The 21,504-nt window shown below is 35.7% G+C and overlaps 1 protein-coding gene across 2 annotated transcripts; it reads right to left on the bottom strand.

Moving 5' to 3' along the window:
• Positions 1-723: 723 nt before the first annotated feature.
• Positions 724-19,893, bottom strand: ZBTB41 (zinc finger and BTB domain containing 41). Of its 2 annotated transcripts, XM_070939308.1 has the most exons (12): positions 19,750-19,893; positions 17,582-17,750; positions 15,570-16,774; positions 12,724-12,931; positions 11,936-12,005; positions 10,702-10,849; positions 8,076-8,205; positions 6,487-6,581; positions 5,823-5,930; positions 4,979-5,084; positions 3,530-3,618; positions 724-2,480 (listed from the first exon to the last, which is right to left on the bottom strand). In XM_070939308.1, the coding sequence occupies exons 3-12, from the start codon at positions 16,681-16,683 to the stop codon at positions 1,831-1,833; spliced, it is 2,718 nt and encodes a 905-aa protein (XP_070795409.1). In that variant the 5' UTR covers positions 16,684-16,774; positions 17,582-17,750; positions 19,750-19,893; the 3' UTR covers positions 724-1,830. The 2 variants fall into 2 exon arrangements, with proteins under 2 accessions (XP_070795409.1, XP_070795410.1); XM_070939309.1 differs by lacking the exon at positions 17,582-17,750.
• Between the last annotated feature and the right edge of the window lie 1,611 nt (positions 19,894-21,504).

Raw genomic sequence — 21,504 nt, 5'->3', positions numbered from 1 at the left:
AACAACAAAAATTCTACTGGAACTAAGATTCTCTTCTGCCTTTGGGTGCTCTTAGTAGCAGTAAAACTGTGCGAGTTTGTAATTTTGACTTTAGGTGAAAACAAAGATCTTTGCCTGTGTAGCTATGGCCATTACTTAATGCAATAAACCTTGCTACTACAGTTTAAAAGGTAAACTAACATAATTATCTATTTAATGTGTAAAAAAATATATGATGTACATTTAGATTCCTAAATTAGTGATATAATAAAAGCATGTGCATGCTTTTAAGTTTCTAAGAACTATTACCAAAGTTAGAAAGTTTATTATATTTAAAGTATGTCTTGCAACACACCAGTTTGGAAATAATCTTTAAATTAAATCCTTGTATGTAGATAGTATTAGGTTGCAATAGGACTCTAATCTGTATAGACCTGATTTAAGCACTAACCAGTATTATTTTATGTTTAGTTTTTAATTATATGGATTTTTTTCCTCATGCTCAACAAAGTTCCTTTCCCTTTTTATAATAAAAGCAATTGAAATTAGTATTTCAATTCCACAAGACTTCATTTGTGCAGGTTTTATTTACAACGAATTACATTTAAATTATTATTATTTTCCCCAAAACGCTCCATAAAAAAGCAAGATTAAGGAAGCCACAAACAAAAGCCAGGCTTACATGGTTGATCCCTGGATGTATTTTAGATTGCTAACAGCAATGACTCCTTCTGATACCAAAGACATTGTCTAGGAAGCAGTATTGCTACCTTGATTTATTTCACCTTATATTGAAATAGAAATGGTTTTAAAATTGTGACAAAAGAAATACAAATATAGTTTTAACTGTAAAGCTTTTTATAACATACAAAATGAGATATGTGCACAGTGAAAACATATGGGGAGGGGACTTCAATCCATAATTGATTAAATCTATATTTTTTACTCTTCAAGAATTTATTTTTAAAAAATTACAATTTTTAAGAAAAATACATGATTTTGAAAGCTAAACCACTGCATTAAAATGTCAACAATAATTTTTCATGCTCAACAGCTTTAAAATAACTGAAGTCAAAGAAAATATAGATATATTAACTTTTCAATTGTTAAGAGAATTTTCAGTAGAACACTTGTTTTAGTTTGTTGTAGCAAACAAACAGACACCATAAAGGCCAACTGTGTTATAAATTTTTTGCACTGTAGCTTTCTTCATGTAATGAACGGAATATTAATTCTCTCTCTTGGTCTCTCTATACGCCCACATTCACACAGAATAGCATATACTGCAGTCAGAAAAAAATTCATTAGAGAAATTATAAATAATTTTCTTTACAACAGCTGTGCATGTCTTAAAAATGATTTAGAATAAGTGTTTTTGATCTCAGATAAGCACAGCACTTTTACACTGTTCATTAAAAGCAGCTGCTTCTTTTTCACATTTTTGACCAAATCTGAATAAAAATGTGGCTCTTTTAAGAGTGTGATAATGGAATTTGGTCTCCATTTAGTGATTAAACAAAAATTGAACTTATTTCATTTAAATGATTTTAAAATCTAAATTAGTTAACTAAATAGTTTGTATAATTATTTTCATATATCCAGTATTTTTTTGTCTTCTGTCATACAAAAGAATGCTAGGATCCCTGACAAGAAGACACTTGTCACAATCTCTATTCTCTGCATTTCATTTCCCCTCTCTTCCTCTCTCTCTCCATACACACACACACACCTATTTCAACATAATACCCCATTCATTTAATGAAATAGACAACAGCTTATATAATACTGTTAGCCTTCAAAATGCCTAACAGCTGAAGACTAATGAAATATCACATTTCACAGACATGATCATTAATGTTCATTATTTGAAATGTTCTGTACAGGAGCTGAATCAAGACCCAGTAACGTTCCAAGGTAAGTTTGTTCTCTAGGATCCAATATTTGTTCAGGTTTAACTGGATGAACTATATTTGCTGGTTGTGGAGTAAGAGTATATTTTTCAAGAAATTCCAGATCTGTTGTTTGCTGATAATCTGTTGGAGGGGGTTGTGAAGGAAGAACTGAGTGAGATGAAGTTGTAACAGGAGGCTGCGGTTGTACAAGATCAGACTGAGTTTCACGCATTCGAACAGATATCAGTGTCACTGGCACACATGTGTCTGATGGTACATTCTGTAGCATTGCCTTGGTATCCACTTGATAAGTTGTGTTCTGATCCACAAATGGTTTAGAATCACCTTGAAAAGCCTTATCATCTGATGTGTACTGAGCTGGTAATGACACAATTTTTTCATCTGACAATGAATTTTGCAGTTCATCTGCAGACTTCCCTCCATGTACGTGATCAGTATGGTATTTTAGTTTATCTTTTCGTTTAAATGTTGAATTGCAGTATTGACAGTTGAAAGGGCGAGCATCTGAATGAATAACCATGTGTTTAGTTAATGTCTTCTTAATCCTGAAGGACTGGTTACAAATTTGGCATTTGTATGGTTTCTCACCTGCATTAAAAAGTCAATATTAATAGAATAAATGTGCTATCTTTTATATCTTATCTATCATTTTTAATCTTTGTTATATAGCAAAACATTTTTTCAAATAATTTCTATAGAATACAGAACATCTGACACTGAGAAAAAAACGCAAGTCATTTTAAAGTTTATTATTTCATTTTTTAAAAAATACATAATTAATTTTAAAAATACAGGAAACCTTCCATTTATTCCAAACTTTGTTTCAGGTGAGAACAAAGCATTGAGATATGCAAAACTGATATACAACGTCATTAATTGATACTCTGTGACTTGCAATACATTCAGACAAGCTGATGCACGCTGATTGCCAGACTTAGATAAAAAATGTGCTGAGCTACTTAGTTTAACAGAAAGCATTGTAGGGCATGGGGAGGCAAGGATGGGTGGGAAGTGAGGTTTTAATTTTGTAGTTTTACTTCAAGAGGATTTTTTCCCCCCTCAAAAGTTCATCAAATAAAAAATAACTTTAAAATTCACACCTCAATAATCACACAGTTTATTAGTTTTGTTAGTGTTTGCTTGATTGTGTGATTTAGTGTGCTTGATTGTTTTGTGTCTTGCATTAGGGTTATGAATGAGAAGTCAAAATAGCTTCTTATCTTAATGATGACAGAGGGGATAGAAATTCATGCTGAATAGTATCAGCCACTCAACTTGCAGGAAGGTGGGCCAAAAGAACTGTTTTAAAACATTTTGACAACATTCTTTAATGAAAGCATTGGATTGGGAAAAATATTTAGTTAACTGGGGAAACTTGGAGAGTCCAACAACATGGAATATAGCATAAAGCAAGGAAGGGAATTGGGATAGATTAAGAATCCAAGAGATTCTTTAGCAAATCGTTGAACTGTGAGAATTAAGAACAATGCTCAAAATGTTCTGGATTAATTATTTTCACTACCCAAAATAGAGGAAACTGAAAAACAAAGAAATGCAAGCATTCTCTTCTGCTGCAAGCAAGTTTTTAAAAATAGAAGAGATCACAACTGAGTTTTTAGGCTACTCTGATTGTTTACCTGAATGTGTCCTAAAATGCATTTCTAAACTTGATTTCCCCTTAAAAACTTTCTTGCAGACTTCACATTGATGAAATGTTGCTTTGTACCTTTGAAGAAAAGCAAGTAAATAAAATATATTAGAAAATAGATTTTTTTACCAAGGAATGTTTTCAGGCTTACATAAACTAAGTTACTATTATAGGCTTATTCTCATTTTCCCCTGTTTTTAAATTGTTTCTTAGAAATATATGTGCATTTAATTGTTTGCTTGTGGACAATTTCAATGCCTTCACAAGGAGTGTTAACACAAATAAATGTGTAACCCATCAAGAAATTCAGTTCTATCCAGTGATGGGGCTGGAGTCACAGTAGCCAGTTGTTAAAATTTTGGGGCAAATCTGTGAGTCAACTTGAAGGCAGAGCTGAGCCACATGTATTAATCAGATTTTGATGGCTAGCAGCATGGTGGCAGCAATGGCGCTGGCAGAGCTGGTCCTTAAACATTTACTAGTTCTGGTTCTATCTCTTGTAAATGGAACATTTTAAAGAAAGAAAAAGACCCTTAATGATGCTGTGATTCTATGTACTATATATAACACTGCCTAGGAGTAAACCACTCTGTTATGTTTTTCATTTTTCATTTTCTGAAATGATATAGGGTTTCCTGCTTGAGCAGGGGGTTGGAGTAGAAGACCTCCAAGGTCCCTTTCAACTCTGCTATTCTGTTAATCATATATAGGGTTGTATATAGGGTTGTAAACATTCATATTCTCCAGTACAAAGGTAAAGGATTAATGCAAAATCCAGCTATTCTATGCTGATTTAGGAACTTCATGACTCAAAGGCTACCTATCACAACAGTTGGAGAAGAATGAGTGTTATTATTAATTAAATATTGAAGTACACTTTCTATATCTTATTTTCCTTGGCCTTGTTGTTTTCAATTTCATGTCCCCTTTCAGCTGTCTAATACACACCCGTTTAGGATAAAAATTCATACATCTAAAGTAAAAAACCCCATAGAAAATCAAATTAGATAAGGCATTTAGATCTATAATTAGTATCTTCTCTGTTTGCTTCTCACTGTTTTGGATATGAAGAAACAGATGTCATGTATTATTGAAACCTTTTCTCCCAATGAAGTTTTCCCTGACTTGAAATGTCCCACCTGTAGGTATGCATATTTTGCTTTATATGTGATATCTAAATTATATTTTCATATTTTTATAATAATTGAAAATTATATCTTATCATACCATAATACACTATATTTTTTCAACATTAGTATTCAAGGGGTAAAAAGAATGCATTCATATAAGACTATTTTTGGATCAATTAAACCATGATTTAACCAGAACCTGACCCTGGTTCTATTTGGTACAAATCAATCTAACATATCCTCAGATGTTGGATATGTTACAACAATATATCAATATTGAATATATTTCAATATTAAATTAAACTTACTTTTGCCACACTTTTTCTCCTAGATGAACACTTTTATAATGAACAGTGAGATGATCTCTTCGGCCAAAGCATTTTCCACATTCCTCACATTGATGGGCTTTCTCTCCTAAGGTGAAGCAATTAAATATACTGAATTAATTTAATAAAAGTTCCAGGAAGCATCCCAAAAAATGTCAGAGACATCCAACTATTTCTGATTTTGGGCCAGTCACTCTCGCTCAGTCTAACCTACCTATACAAGATTATTGGGGGGGGGGGGAGAGGAGGTCACCTTGAGCTGTATAAAGTAAAGCAGGATATAAATAAAATAAATAAATTAGGGATCAATGTCCACGGCTCGCCAGTATGTGATGATATATGTGTCACCAAGACTGGGAGCAGGGGGAAAAAGTAGGATTTGTCAAAAAATATAATAATAAATAAACTGCGGATAGGCTTAACATGTCTTTTAAAATTAAATTTATTATCCCGAAGGTAGGTGTGTGTGTGTGGGGGGGGGGGGGGCGGGAAGGGATGGAATTGAGATTACTGTGTCCTGATTCCACCACTGATCTCCCTTCTGTGACCCTTGGCTGTTGAAAAAATAACTTTAAAATGTGCAGTTCCTCCATGAGAAAACAGTTGCATTCTAGTATACCTCAGTGTTTTCCATGAGTAGGAGCCTTTTCATTCATGGAATAACAGTCTGGCCACATATATTGGCATACATCCTCTTCATCTCTAACCAGTCATGGTGAAAACAGATATCCTTTCTTTCAATAAGCCATTATTTTGTGAAATATAAACGAACGCTATGTTCCTAGATTCTTTGATTGAAAAAGGTAATGTCAATGCCACTCCTTACCTGAATGTATCTTTTTGTGTTTTGTAAGGTGATCATGGCGAATAAATGTTTTTCCACATTCTTCACATTCATATCTCTTATCATCATGGTGGACTCGCAGATGAAGCCAGTATTAACAGGAATACAAGATTAGCATCTGCATGCTTAATGTGCCATGATATTCAAATTTGAAAATCTAAATTAGTATAACTTACACTAAGGTTACATAACTTATATTAACTATAACTTAAATCTGAAAATCTAAATTAGTATAACTCAATAATGACACCATCTACTCTGAGAGGTTGCTATAGTATTTCTGAGTAGATACTGTATGCCGCTACTGATTTTATTAAGTCTAAATAGTTTTAAATTTTGGAAAAAATGGGTCATGGAATCTAGTTGTCTTATTTCCAAGTAGATGGGTAAAAATTATATTTAAATTTTGTACTTGTCTACTTGGAAATAGATGACCATTCAGATGAGCAAACTTTGGTAAAGATTGCTCATCAATAGTCCATTTTTTGCTAAAATCTAAAAATAACTTCCATAGGGATTTCTCTTATTGTAGTAATTAGTACTGAATTTTAATTCTACTCTTTAATGACAAGCTAGCTATAAATTGTATAACAATGTCATTTCAAAGCATAACTGATTGTGGCATAACAGAATAGAAAGTATTACCTATAGGAGCTTCCATGACGAAAACTCTGCCCACAAATGCTACATAGATGTGGTTTTTCTCCACTGTGAATTCTCAAATGTTCTTTTAAAGTTGTTCTGTAAGGAAGAAATTCAAATATAAGGAGGAAATTATTTCCTAATGCTTTTACGATACAATAATACATTTCATTCTAATACATTTAAAATGGCCACAATCTGATTTTCTGCAAAGTATAACTGACATCTATTGATAATGGACAAACTGTTACCAGACACTGTCAATCCATTGCCAATGATCACCGGATTTGGCTTTTTTTTCAGAAATACATGTATGGTTCTGGCATTTCTGCCATCATAGTATGTAGCACCCAGGACATTCTAAAAGTTTTAGTGCAATACTTTGGGACACCATGTACTGTACATCCAGTCTCTGGGGTCACTGTAGAAGTGTCTGTGTTAATGAAGATAAGTATTTTTATTTAAAAAATTTAAAGTTATAAGATTCTGTCATTTTATTTGGTGAATAGATTAAATTTTAATTTTAAAAATCAATCTGTTGTTCAATCCCATTCCTAATAAAATCACTGTTCATATTGATAGAAGTACAGGAGAACACTACCTTATTTATCATTTTAAGTCCCATGGAGTCACAAAGTTGAGAATTCTGCTATGCTATATAGTTGAATATGTAAATACATGGCATATAAAATAAACTTAGTAAGTGTGCCTATAGCACATAAAATGTGAGAAGAGGAAGAATCTGAAAAAGGCCGTTTAACACATTGATCAAAGGCTAGGCCTCTGCCTGTCCATATTCTTGTCTAATTCTATTGAGAATCAAGCCTCTGCTGATCTGAAGAGTCTTTATTTGGGTTCTGTCTTTTAGCCTTTCTTAGTATGTACCAATAGTCAAGTCTATCTTTATTAAGTAGGCAAAGCCTTCGATACAAAGAAGAAAATGATGATTTGGATAGCGTTTCCCAAAATAAAATGCATCTTTCTTCAGGATCATTCTTCAACTGTATAATCCCAGAACAGGTTGCTGACATATTAATGAGTGTCTTCTAAACTGCAAAGCACTCTTTCTTTTTTAATTCAAAGTGCTGTACAACACTCATTTGATATAACCTAAATAGGAGAAAGACAAAAAATTCACTGATATAAAAATGGAGAGCCAGTTTGGTGCAGTAAATGCTGGATTAGAAACTGGGAGATCCTGAACTCTGGTCTTCCCTTAGGTACAGAAACTGGCTGGATGATTTTAGGCAGTCTCTCTTTTTTAGCCCAACCTATTTCAAAGGTTGTTGTGAAGATCATAGGAGGAAGGAGCATTATGCATTCTGCCTTGAGTTATACAAAATAAAGAAGGTATGTACATCAAATAAAAACATACACCTGAAACCCTAAAAGTCATTCGAGTTTCCCTCGGCTCAGTAGATACAAATGATGATTGATGAGTAAAGACTTGGGAAGTAAATGGTATGAAATATTCTGAGAAACATATAGGTGCTGATCAACTACCTTTACAATATTTTTTTTAAAATATTGGTGAATTCATTGATCTACTTTCTGTTTAATTTATATAAAACACAGCATGTGTATTCAGCATACCTTTCTCTAACTGATTTTCCACAAATAAAGCAAGTCCATTTTCTCTTTCCGCCATGAGTGCATTCAATATGGCGCTTCAGATTTCCAGTGTCATTAAACTGACGACCACAAATATCACATGGAAAAGGTCCTAAAAAGACACAGGGATTCAATTTTACATTTATGCAATTTGAGCAAGTGATTCGAATAATTAACAAACACATATTTTGGAACACAAAAATACAAAACTGAACAAAATACTCTCTTATTTTGAAAAACCTAACCACAAGCACATTAATATTTCATTTTTAAACAGTCCATCATTTCTTCCCCAGAAGTTGCTATTGATAATTCTGACACAAGTTTACCAAAACTTAACTACCAAAAAGGAAAATATTTTGTACAGATTTGTATTTTTTTGCATTCTCTTATTTTTTGTAAAACTTAAGCATAAACATATTGATACTACATTTTTATGGACAACTTGGTAAGCCATTAAATTATGGCGTCATAACTACCAAGAGTGACTCCCTGGACCAGTTTATCTATGAATTGTCTGCCATGTGATTGTTTTCTATATTTTTTGCCAATATCTAAAACTATAGGTCTGACATAGCCAAAGTGGGATGATCTGCCACTAAGATTTTTAAAACTTGATTGTATGACTCAAATAATCGTTTAGCATTATATTAGGAAAAACAGCCATGCTGCCTCTTGAAGTCTTCTTGGAAAGGAGAAAGCAATTGTTTTAACAGATGTTTATTAAATGAACAATTTCCTTCAAAATGTACCAAATTACCAATAGTGACTTGCAGAAAAGAAATGCCAGATTGAAGATGGCTCTTGAAAAGCAGAGGCATGATTTATCTTTATAAAATCCATTTATCCTTAAACAAAATTAGAAATACGATAGCTATTCATGCACTGGGTAAGTGGTCACTTTCTTAAATATTATTTGAAAAGCTAGGGAAAACATCCCTTAAGCTTCATAGTGCAAATCCCACATTCTTTGATTCAATTCTGCTTGATTTTCTAAGGGCCAGTAGATTTACCAAATTGCAGAATGTATGATGGTACTTTCCAGTATCATTTGTCTTAAAAATATCAAAGTCCTGCTGGAAAGCAGAGTTTATATTTTTCTTTATGAAAATTACCATTCTTGAAACAGGTATTCTAGTACCATGATGAAGGGATAAGTAGAAGACATTACAATAGAGAAAAAATTGGAAATGGTTATCCCCTCTTCTGTAGCCTGTGAATCCAAGCAAATCTGATGTTTCTATGTCAACATCACAACTACAGCTTTTAAAGCTCCAAAAACAAGGAGAGTGGAAAAATGCTAGGAAGTGCAGTTATATCTTCCAAGTTACATGTATTGTAGAAGGCCAATAACTCTAAGTCCTTCTCTGTTATTTTTTTATATTGAGAGGTACTTCAAAAAATAAATGTCATCTAATATTTCTATTTCAAATGTAATATAGTTGTGCTGATGCTGTCAGGTTTCGATATCGTCTTCAAATAAAATAAATTGCATTTCCAAACAGATAGTCTTTGAAGAAATCTTTCATTTTATTAAGCACGACAATCTGGCCCCGATCGTGGCGTAGCCAGCTCTGGTTTCCTGACCCCAAACCCTCCCTTTCCGTTCCCCAAATCTCTGCGTCTCATTGGCCTTCTCCCAAATCACTCTCCCCATATCTACTACCTAAGCTCCCAGGAATGCCCCCCCTCCCTCTCATCTCCTAGGGGATATTATCTTCAAGGAAAATAAGTAGGTGAAGTGTCAAGCGTCCTCTTGCCAGCTGGTCCCTCTTCTCCTTCTTATGTCAGCACTAGAGTAAATGCAGGTTGAAGTGCTGACAGATGCATTAAATAGAATTGCAGCAATTTTTTTCCTAATAGATTTTAATGACAAAATTGACAAAAAAATGTCAATGTTCTTTTACTTGTCTGATTATTCAGTAAATGCACAAATTTATTACATGCGATTAAACAAATAATGAAATATAAACAGGTCAATGTTTCATATGTTACTTAGTTCTCAGCAATGAAGAAAATGGTTTAGGAGAAAATTTTTAATCATTTCTGGTCAAAGTTTACTGTTTCAAGAAAAGTGGGAAAACAATATGTCCAAAGGTTTAGTAGCTCACAAAGCTACTAAAGCTTTTTTTTAAACAAACAGGAAGTGACCCTGATAAGTTTCCCCACCTCTCTTCTGTTGTTGGGCTTTTATTTTTTTGCATTTTTCAGAATGCATTGAAAAACAGTTTTTGTAATTTTAAACTAGTGTTAAAAATCAAGTAATTGGTCAGGTTCATGGAAAATTGGCCTTCCACCAACTTCAGAATGAAGTGGTGAAATCAAATAGATAAGCTGAAGTGGAGGATGGGAAAAATACCCTGTGAGCTACAAAACATGTATTGTAAATCCCTAACTATAACTAGATTAACTGAAATTTTCTGGGGTTTTTACTCAAACACCTCTAAAGAAGGATTCGTTTAATTAATTTGTCCAAAAATTGAACCTCATATCTTCAAGCAGTTTAAAGAATTGTTCAAACACTGTGAATAGAGATTTGGGAAATTGGTATACAGAATTCAATTCAGCTAATGAATTGAAAACATATATGCACTGAATATTTTCTTACCTAAATGGAACTTTTCTTGATGTTTCAATCTCGTAAAGCGGGATTTAAAATGCTCTTCACAATAGGTACATTTGAAAGGCTTATTCTGAGTGTGAAGAATTCTGTGTTCTTCCAAGTGAGGTCTTCGTGTGAAAGACTTATTGCAAATCTGTAGCAACAACAATATGCAATGATTAAGTAAAATACACAATCTTGAGCTTTCTGAAAAAAGTCAAGTTATCTGTGAAAATATATACACAAATCCAATCTTATCACTCAAAGGAATGAATTATAAATCAGCATATTACATTTACATTTGCAAATAAGCTGAGAATTTTAGGTGCCAAAATGTACCAAAAAGTTGGGTTTGCCTTATCCAAGTATAGGCTTATCCATAGATATATACAGTAATATTTTAAAAGTACCTGTAATTCTTGTATATACTCACATGAATCTATCTGTAAATAAATTGACTCTCAAATATTTTAACCACAATACAATGAAAAATGTGGATTGGTTTATCCATAGATAATGCATTTTTCATAATCTTTTGGTTAAAAATTTGAGGGTTGGCTTATCTACTGATAGTTGTATATGTATGCATACATATGGCAGCTTTCTAGAAATAACTGTACTATCCAATTGCATAGTTATGACTATTTGCTTCTCTGTTAATCTTGTTAATTTCAAGTTTTATCATAACTTTAGCATATACAGTGTGGATTGCTACATACTATTTTCTCCATTAAAGTTACCTTATTAAACCATTGACCAAAAAAGACCATGCATCAATAAACCACTAAATCATATTACAGTACTTTTTATTTTTATTATCCTGAACCCAACTGCACCATGCACTATTTACACACTAAAGCACATAATGAAATGTAGGATTTCCCATTTATCCCTAACGTTATGATTTAGTAACTTTAACATAAATTGTTTTAGGCACTTATTACTTATTAGGTCCATGTACTCAAACAATATCTACATATTACTCTCACAGCATAAAAACAGCAACATAATGAAGAGCATGGAGCAAAGCTTTTGTCCATGCTCAAGAATTTCAGAGATTCTTTTCCTACTGCAGCTCCTTGACAAACATTCTAAAACAATTTACAATAATTCTAAATAGCAGTTAAAACAGAAAATTCAAGAACTTCAGTAAATAAATGCACAGCCTCTGATCTGAATTCAAGTCATAGATAAAAAAAAGCAGAAGAATCAAATAATTTCAGTGAAACCAAAAACATACCTCACATTTCCATCCTTCACTTTTTTTCTTCCTGGTAGACAGAAACTCTTGTACATTTTCAGGATGAAATCTGAGGAGGAAATCTACTAAGACATTATTTATTTAATAAATATAACACAACAAGAAAATCACTAGTTTGCATTTTGTTACTGCTTGCTGGCCTAATTGTATAATTATTAAAAAGAAATATTATCCTGTACTGCGTATAAAGAAAGCAAAATATTTGAAATTTCTTAATCTATATTCCCATTTGAAAAATTATGTATATAACCCAAGCTGAAATTTATAATTCGGCATCAGCACAAATGTTAACTGTTTTTTTAATGTGCTTTTAGTCATCCTCTTTAAGCACTTTTTGCCCCAATTTACTTAAACCACCTTTCAATATTCACCAAATAGCAGGACATACATTAAAAAGAATATGTAATACTACTGAACATACTGATATCTCATTTCACATGTGTACATGTTTGGTGGAGAGCATTATCCTGATTTGATTCAAGGTGCCTACACTACTGATATACTACTTTATAAATATACACAATTTTACCCAGCCTGAAGTCCTCTAGATTTTCATCGACTCCAGGCAGGGTATGATTGGGAAAGGATCATGTATGTTATGCATGCTTTTAACATCCTACACATTTAAAATAAGTTGCCATGTATTTAACTGGATTATTGTTTATACCTAATATCCTGCAGCATTCAGTTATATAATTTTATAATAAAAGGAAACCAAATGATCATTCTGTATTACCCAAAATGTAATATGATTCAATGATACTTGCCTTTTTACATGCTTTATCAGGGTCTTTTTGGTGGCGTGCAGTTTGTTACAATATGAACATTTGTGTTCCTTTTTATGAAATTCCAATTCACTGTTGTGTTTTTTTCTGTGTACTGTTAAGTTAGATTTGGTTGAATAACGCTGCTGGCAAATATCACATTCAAAAGGCTTTTCACCCGTATGTACTCGAGCATGGCTTTCAAATTTTCCTACAAAATAAAAGATATATATTTTAAAATGAAAAACAGCTGATAAATATTAACCTCTAATATTATCACAATAATAGTATGTGCTATATGAAGTCTGTGAGAAAGTTTTAATACAGATTATTTTATAATGTATTATTTTTTAAAGAAGCCTTTCTAATTACTGGCTGGAACATCACCTTTTTTCATATAGCATATAGTGATAGGAATGTGATGATATATACCGTATTTTTTGGAGTATAAGACACACCTACCTTTTTTGGCGAGGAAAACAAGAAATCTGCCTCTGCCTCCCAGCAATTTTGCCTCGTTTGCCCAGCAAACAGCCTGCTTTACTTTCATTTTCGTTTTCAGCATAGCTTGATTAGCACAAGGAAAAAAAAAATCTGCTCCAGCAATTTACCCCCTTGCAGCAAGAGCAGAGGCCCACGCAAAACAACTGAGTTGGGAGGCTGATCCAATCAACTTGTGCAAATTAGGCTGTGCTGAAGCTGAAAGGAGCTGTTTTTTCTTGCTGCTTGCTGCAAGGAGGTAACTGCTGAGAGGCAGAGGCCAAAGGATGGGGGCCAGTGGGTGGGCGGGGCTACATTCGGTGTATAAGATGCACCTAAATTTTCACCCCCTTTTAGGGAGGAAAAACTGCCATTCTTATACTCCGAAAAATACGGAAACTGCCATCCTACTGTATCATTTAACACTAGCTCTCAATCTATACAAAGGAGACTTATATAAAGGGCTGGAATACACAGTGAGTTGTTACTGTTGTGTATACACAACATTATTTTCATAAAGGTGGAACCATTCTTGTCTTAAAACAAGTTGCTAAAGAATGTCTGGGATTCTTTTTCTTACTATAATCTTACACATTCCTATTCCTATAGTCCTGGAACACAAAGCGACTAAGGATTGAAGATCATTATCTGAATATGATTGTATAAATGTGTCTAGAACTATATTAAGATTTAATTTAACTTTAAATAAACTAAGATTCTAAGGCCATACCACAATACGATGATAAGCCAATGCAACTTTATTTTTATCTTGAATTGTTCAAATGTTTGATCATCCATAGGAGAATGCAGTTTGGTTAGTCTTCATGTAGGTGTTTATATTTGATATTACCAGGTACATGAGCTTTGGCAGCCATAAAAGGCAAATGATTTCATGTTTTTGTATTGTTCAAAAATATTTTAATTGTAGCATATTTTTTGAATTGTTAAACTGCCTAGAGTTATTGATTGAGAAGGGCAGTTATAAAAATTAAATAAATAAAATAAAGGTTCAATTGAACAGCAAGCCTAAAATTGCATATTGGGCAAAAGGGTATCCAGAATCAAGGCTAGACTTTTTCTTCTCTCTTTCTTCTCTTGCTATGCTTCTATTGATACAATAATAAATTGATAAGGTTACCAAAGTTACCACATACCAGTTGAGAAGCAATAATTTAAAGGGCAGGCCAATAATCTGTAGGCTCTCCAGTTACTGTTCAATTGTAGTTCCGAACAATCCGTTAGTACAACCAATGGTGATGGGTAAAAAATTATACAATTCAGTAGTATAACAGCCAAAAATTTCTACAACTAAATAGTACCAAAAATGTGCAAGTCTGCTGCAGTGTTTGAAAGGAGCTATATGCATTTTACTTTGCATGGAGTTTATATACCAGTGAAGTTAATTAGGTTTCACAATGCATAGAATTTAGTAATGCTTATAGTGTATATCACAATACTAATATATTTTCACAAAATGTAGGGACACATTCCTACATTGATTGAAGGCCCCAAATGGCACAGGTAGAATTTGAGTGGAGATGAAATATTTGAAGTATTTCAATATAGACAAATATAGACAAATATTTGAAATATTTGTCTATATTTGAATTATATAGACAAATATATATTTGTCTATATTTCTGAGGTCTTTCTAATTTAACATTACCTATTAATCTGAATACTGTTTGCCTGCAATTTGGGCATATGTGTGAGAGCACGCAGTGTTCTTGAAATCTACTTGTAGGCAGATTCAAAATAAGATAACATTTAATGTGACACAATGTAGATACCTTACAGTTCATTTTTATTGTATTTGTTAATAAGGCCTAATGAAGTGATTCATTTACTAGACCTACAGTTCAATTAGGTCAAGACAACTGTACACATGTGGTCATTAAATAATCTAACTTCCCAGGCTGTGACTGTCTGTTATTTCAGCAGCTAGGAGTTTCTCTAATTGCTTTCTGAGCGTTTGAAAAATGACTCTTATAAAGCAGGAAAAGCTGTAAAAAAAATCTAACCTCTTCCAACTAGCAATCTGATAGCCAGATGGGTCTTCCTCAGCTCAATTAACTGCAGGATTGTTACTGTGGGTAAAATAGGAAGGAGCATTATGTATGCTGCCTTGAATGGTACAGAGATATTGTGTCAGCTTCTGTTGATTTAAGGATTCAGTGAAGCATTTTTACAAGGGATGCCTAAAGTTTTGCATGTACTGTTAAGTGCACCATGGATATATTTCAGATCTAATCGCAATTCTATACATTGAATCTGGCCCTGGATGTTAACCCAAGATTGACTTTTTGATTGCTTTTAAACCTTTCTCAGCCACCCTGCAAAGGTAAAAGACAAAACATATTCTGATTTACCTGGTCGATCAAATATTTTATCACACTTAGGACACTGCAAACATTTTTTGCTGCTGTTCTGAAGAATAGGTGGAATACATGTGGAAAGATTATCTTCAGAAATATTTCCTGCTGGACCTTCTGGCTCATGGACCTCTCCACCACATTCTTTTTCACTGTGTTGTTCAGACTCTGTATCATCTCCCAAAGTGTCCTCTTCCTGCCCATCAGTGTTGTATTCACTTCCACTGTTCTCGGATTCATTGCTCTCCTTATTAGCAGCAATTGTATCTAAATTGGTATCTGATGCATTGCCACTTTCATTGTCACTCTGATCAAACTTGGCTGGGCATTTACGATTTCGCACTGATCGTCTAGTACAAATCCCTGACTTCTCAACCATTTTTAGCCCATGTTCTTTTTCCCGTGCAGAAGATTTGTGTGCTTTGGACAAATGATTTTCTAATGATTTCTTGTAACAAAAATTACGATTGCATAAAGTGCATTGATGATTGTTGGCTATTTTAGGTGTTTGTTCAATTGTCTTTTCTATCCGAGATGGGTTTTTTGTTTTCTTTTCAGTTTGTGAAATGGAAACATTTTCACTATTTAGCAATTTAACTGCATCAATAATATCTAAAAATTTTGCTGCTTCTAAAATTAAAGGTATTTCATTTTTATTTAAGAAAAACTGTGATGTGTAAAGAAACTCAAGCAGATGATGGAAAACTGAATGTGTTACATGATCCAAGGTAATAACATTTGTATTTGGATTTTTGCTCAAATAAGCATGAAAGTAACTGCTCCCAACAGCAACTACTACTTTATGGGAGCTAAATTCTTTTCCATCAACAATTATAAGAAGATCACAAAAAGACGTCTGCTTCTGTCGATCATCATTTAAATATTTAAGTAGATTTTTATTGTATTGCAAAGAAGTTAAAAGCTTTCTTTGATCAGGCAGCAGAGAAAGTTCTTTGGAATATACGAGCTGGTCTGCAGTAGCAACTTCTGCAGGATCAACATGAGCTTCCTGTTCAGAGTCTGTTACAGGAATCTTATCAGTTTGCTCCCTTGGGTGACCAAGATGTATTTTGTCATCTACATTTACATTAAGCCTTCTTCTCTTCTTCATTGCAATTGTGCCACGTTAAAATCAGAACTGTTATCAATAAGCCAAACTTTTCCAAACGAATAGTTGCTTCAGTGATACTTGAAGTTATGACCTGCAAATGGATCAAATAGTTTTCTTTGAAACTAATGAAAAAAATTGATTCATTCCAGTTTAACACCAGTTAATTTACTTCCACATTTGATGAGGTCCTACGAATTGGCATCCTCCCTCTCTTTCTAGAAAGCAAAAATTCACCTTGAATTGAACCAAAACATTTAAGTCACATGCATGATATCAAATTGTAAATAGTACTTATTCCTTTATTTGTCAACAGAAGTAATCAGAAAAATAGCCAAGAAAAGCTATTGTACCAGGAAGCATTTAGATCCGTCTCCAGCTGCATCATCTCTTTCAAATGTTGCCACTAGTAACATTATTCAATGTACCTTGGACTGCAAGGTGATCAATTTGTGTGCCATTCATCTCATCAGAGTAATATTACTCTGGGCTGCTTACAAATATTAAAGCAGTAGGACAATAAATAAAAACAATACTGTTAAAAGATGGGGAGGAGGGGAACATGAAGCACATGGGGAGAGGTGAGTTCTTTCCTAACCCAATAGCTACCTCCAAAATGGGATACCCCACTGGAGCCCCAGGTCAACTGGCAGAACCAGATTTTCAGGCTCTTATGGAAGATCAAAAGAGTGGGTGCAGATCTCACCTTGAAGTGTATGAGGCAGGAACCATAGCAGAAAAGGCTCTTCTCCTGGACCTCATCAGTCAAAAATTCTTGACTAGTGGGGTCTGCAGCCTGCCTGCTCTATCAGTACTAGTAGGGTGAGCCAATCCCATTGGGATAGGATGGCTCTTCAGAAAACGGGCCGAGCCATGAAGGGCTTTAAAGATGATAACCAACCTGTTGAACTGCAACTGGAAGCAAGCTGGCAGCCAATGTTACACTGGAATTAGGGGTCCCAAGAACTGCTTGTGGTGCTGCATCCTGCACTGATTGTACCTTCCAAATACTCTTCAAGGGTAACCCCATGTGGAGTGCATTGAAACAGTCAGGCATGAAATGACCAGGGCTTGAATGCACAAAGATATTTATTTTTATTCACTGCAGAATAAACAGTTGGTCACTTAAAAAGCAGTCATCTCTACTCACTGATCTGTTTGACTAGTTATAATTGCCCAAGACAGATGCAAATGAGTATATGACTTAATTCTAATCCTTTTTCTTGTACTTAAAAATTAACATATGCAAGCAATAAAATGGAGTGCATGTGATTTATCACCAAGAGAGAAAGTTGCAAGAGAGCTAATAAGCAGTAAATGTGAATAGCATCACATATCTTGCTAAACTATGATTTAATACATATTAAATTATTAAACCACAATTAGTGGGTTTACACATGACTCATCAAACAAATCAACGCAGACTTATCCCTTGAGGCACAAATTACCAATAATAATTATCAAATTATTCTACTCATGTACACATTACATGAAGATCTAACTCTCTGGAGAAAACTCTAATGCTGGGAAAGATGGAAGGAAAGAGAAAAAGAAGATGACCAGCAGCAACATGGATGAACTCAACTGAAGTGGCAATGACTGCATCCTTGGAAAACCTGAAATACCTGGTTAAGAAGAGATCATGGATAAAATCTGTGTCTATGCTAACAGCTGCAATGATTTGATGGCCCATAATAATATCAAAGTAATAACTATGCTTTACAAACAAGGGCTGGGTTCACACAACCCAGAACCAAAGAAACTACCTTATAATTTAGTGTGTTATGTGAACCAACTTAGTCATTCCTGATAAGGAAGACTCAGTGTATAAAAACAGCTGTTTCTTTTTTCCAGGCTGCAATTGTTATTTCCTCTATTCAGGTTCTTTTGCTCTTTTGCTTAAATGCTATTGCTCTAGGTCTAGAATACCACCCAGACAGCATGTTACCATGACTGCTCAACTGTTATTATTACCTGCCCCTCACATAACTGCTCGTTTTTTCTCCTTTTCAGTGTTTTATCTAATGCCTTTTGTCTGCACGATTCCAGAAACATAGCCTTAGCCACATAAAGGAATGGGAACATGTTCACCATCATCCTCACCCTAGATATTATTGGTCCTATCTTCCCTGCTATGCTTAGATGAGCAAGTGAGATGTGATAGGTGGCCTTAAACAAGCAAAATCAGCCTTATCTGCAAGTAGCTGCTCCTTTGCTCTTTCAGTGGGTGATGAACATAATACCCGGCCCAACTGTCACATTATTAGTGTAAGGAGCAGATCAGAGAGGAAGCAACTTCCATCACAGTCCTCTAGGACAGCTGTCACAAACTTGTGGTCTGTGGACCACTGGTGTTCCGCAGAAAAATTATTTGCATTTTTTATATTATATTTATCTTTTTTTAAAAAAATCATATTAGTGGTCTGCAGGATTTAAAATTATGATTTTAGTGGTCCCTGAGGTCCGAAAGGCTGGTGACCCCTGCTCTAGGAAGCAACTTGGACAGGAGGGGGAAAAAAAAAAAAGGCTAGCGGGACTGTTTTAAGTTTTATCCTTCCTGGGCCTAATCCTTCCTTCCATTGTGCTAGCAGAGATTGAGCAAGGAGAAAGGCGGCAGGAGCGTAAAAACATTTTGTTTAGCCTGCATACCGATGCAACACAACTGGAAAGGGGGGGGGGAACGGGCTTCAGGGGACTTCCATATGAGGGGAACCCTCTCCATCGCTGCTTCCCCGACCTCTGTCGCAGGGTGGGCGGCAGAAGAAATTGCCAGGTGCCTTTCCTTTCTCAACGAGGTAGTGACAGCGTCCCCCTTTCCTTCACCCACAACAACCTTTAATCATGATCCGGCCTTCAAGGCTGATAAAACTAGGTTTAAACTAGATCTAACAGGTCAGATTCGCTCAGAAGCGGCCAGCAAATTAAAGCCGAGCCTCAGGCACGTCGGACTGTCGCCTCCCTCTTCAAACCACCCCCACCCCCGACCGGGATGGCGAGAGTAAAACTGCGCCCCTCGGAAACCCCCTGAACCCACCCGGCCTCCAACGAGGGGAGGAGCCTCTTACCTACCTTCCTCCCCTCGCCGAGGAAAGGGGCAAATAACGGTCCCAGGCGCGCGCTCTGGGAAAACGCGCTTCTTCCCCATTTGCCGTCGCCAGGCCGGCCTCCAGATTCCGAAAGGCAGCCGTGGCAAAAAAGAGGAAAGAAAAAAAAATACACCTCCCCCCCTCAAAAAAAAAACACCAAAAACAAAAAAAAAAAACCCCACCGTCGCGCACCGTTAACCCCCCTCAGGTTTCGCCATCACTTCCGGGTTCCATGCAGGAGGGGGGAGGGTGGGTGAGTAAAGGGTGACGTCACTCAGACCGAGTTTTTTTGACAGGAAGCTGGGCAGGTTTGTCGTTCCGGCTCTATGGCACGTGGGTGGAAAAAGGAGGCGGAGCAAGAGGAAAAACGGAGGGATGGCGAATACGCGGGGAATTTTTTTTTTCTCTTTGCCCTCCGGCTCCCAATGGGCGTTTGCGGAATGTTCACTGCAAAACCGTCAGCCGCCCCAGAAGCGAGTACTACTGTAATAACAGCGGTGCCCAACCTTTTCCGACTTGGCGAATCGGCGGCGACAGCAGCGGCGGCGGGGTGGGGCGGAGAGATGAGAGAGGGAATGGTTCCGCGAAGGCAGCGGGCGAGCGCGCTCGCAGCTCTTATTTGCGCAAATGGAGCTGCGAAGGCGTTCGCCCGCCCGGTTCAGAACGGACCGCTGTCCCGCCGGGACCCCTGATTTATGTTAACGATAAGTGACTGGTATGTTTTGTGTTAAGTCACAGTAAATTGGCCTTATGGGTATTTTGACAAGATACGTTTCTATTCTCTAGTCCCAGAAATAAATGACTTTGATAAACGTTCAAAGAGAACCAAGTTTTTTTAAAAAAGGGAGGGGCCAAACATTTGAGCACGGATTCCAAATCACCACGAATATTTCCAAGGTTTATTTATTTACTAACATAAATAAAATTTCGGGAGGCTTTCAAGAAAAAAGATCTTTCCCAGACGGCATTGGTGGCTCTTCACTGGCAATTCAGACGGGGGAAAAAACGATTTCCGAACTTATTTCAGGATGAAGCTGGAGCAGAAGGCGGACTTGAGCGCAATAAACAACCAAAAGAAGAGTGTTTATATGGAGATTCTTTGTCATCTAAGACGTGGTTGTCCCAAGGGTGCTTTTTCTAGAGGCAACTGGACTTTGTTTTTTTCTTTGAAGACATTCTCATCCAGGAAGCTTCTTCAGCTCTTGAATGGATGGTGGGGAATGGTGGGATCCAGTCAGAGCTGGAGAAGCTTCTTGGATAAGAAGCAAAACGTCTTCAGAGAAAAAAACCAGAAAGTCCAGTTGCCTCTTGAAAAAACACAATTGGAACAACCGAAACAAGACAAGTCATTTTCTCGAGAGAGAGACGGTTTTAAATTGAGCGCTCGCTTTGTTATTGGTGCATTACATGATGAGTTCGGCAGCATTGAAGTGGGAAAAAGGCATGAAACCAGGATGGCAAAAAACAAAACCAAACATCTCAAGTTATTGGTCGAATGTTCAGAGCCGCTTGGCGATTGGAGGAAAAAAAAATGTTACGTGACAACTGGCTGCGGGTTTTTTTTTTTTTGTCAATCTCACCTGATTGGCGGAGGCTGCTTGTTTGAATTCTCGAACGGCGGTTGCGAATCCGATTTTTTTTGCGGGGGGAGGGGTAAGGAATTTGTGAATTCATTTCGGACGGGCGAAGAGCCTTCTGGTTGTCAACGGGACACGTTGACGACGGTCGTTTTCCCCGT

The sequence above is a fragment of the Pituophis catenifer genome, unplaced genomic scaffold, assembly GCF_029215685.1.
Source record: "Pituophis catenifer annectens isolate HBS135680 unplaced genomic scaffold, rPitCat1.0.hap2 SCAF_3, whole genome shotgun sequence".
Lineage (NCBI taxonomy): Eukaryota > Metazoa > Chordata > Lepidosauria > Squamata > Colubridae > Pituophis > Pituophis catenifer.
This window is presented reverse-complemented; position numbering and strand designations above follow the sequence as displayed.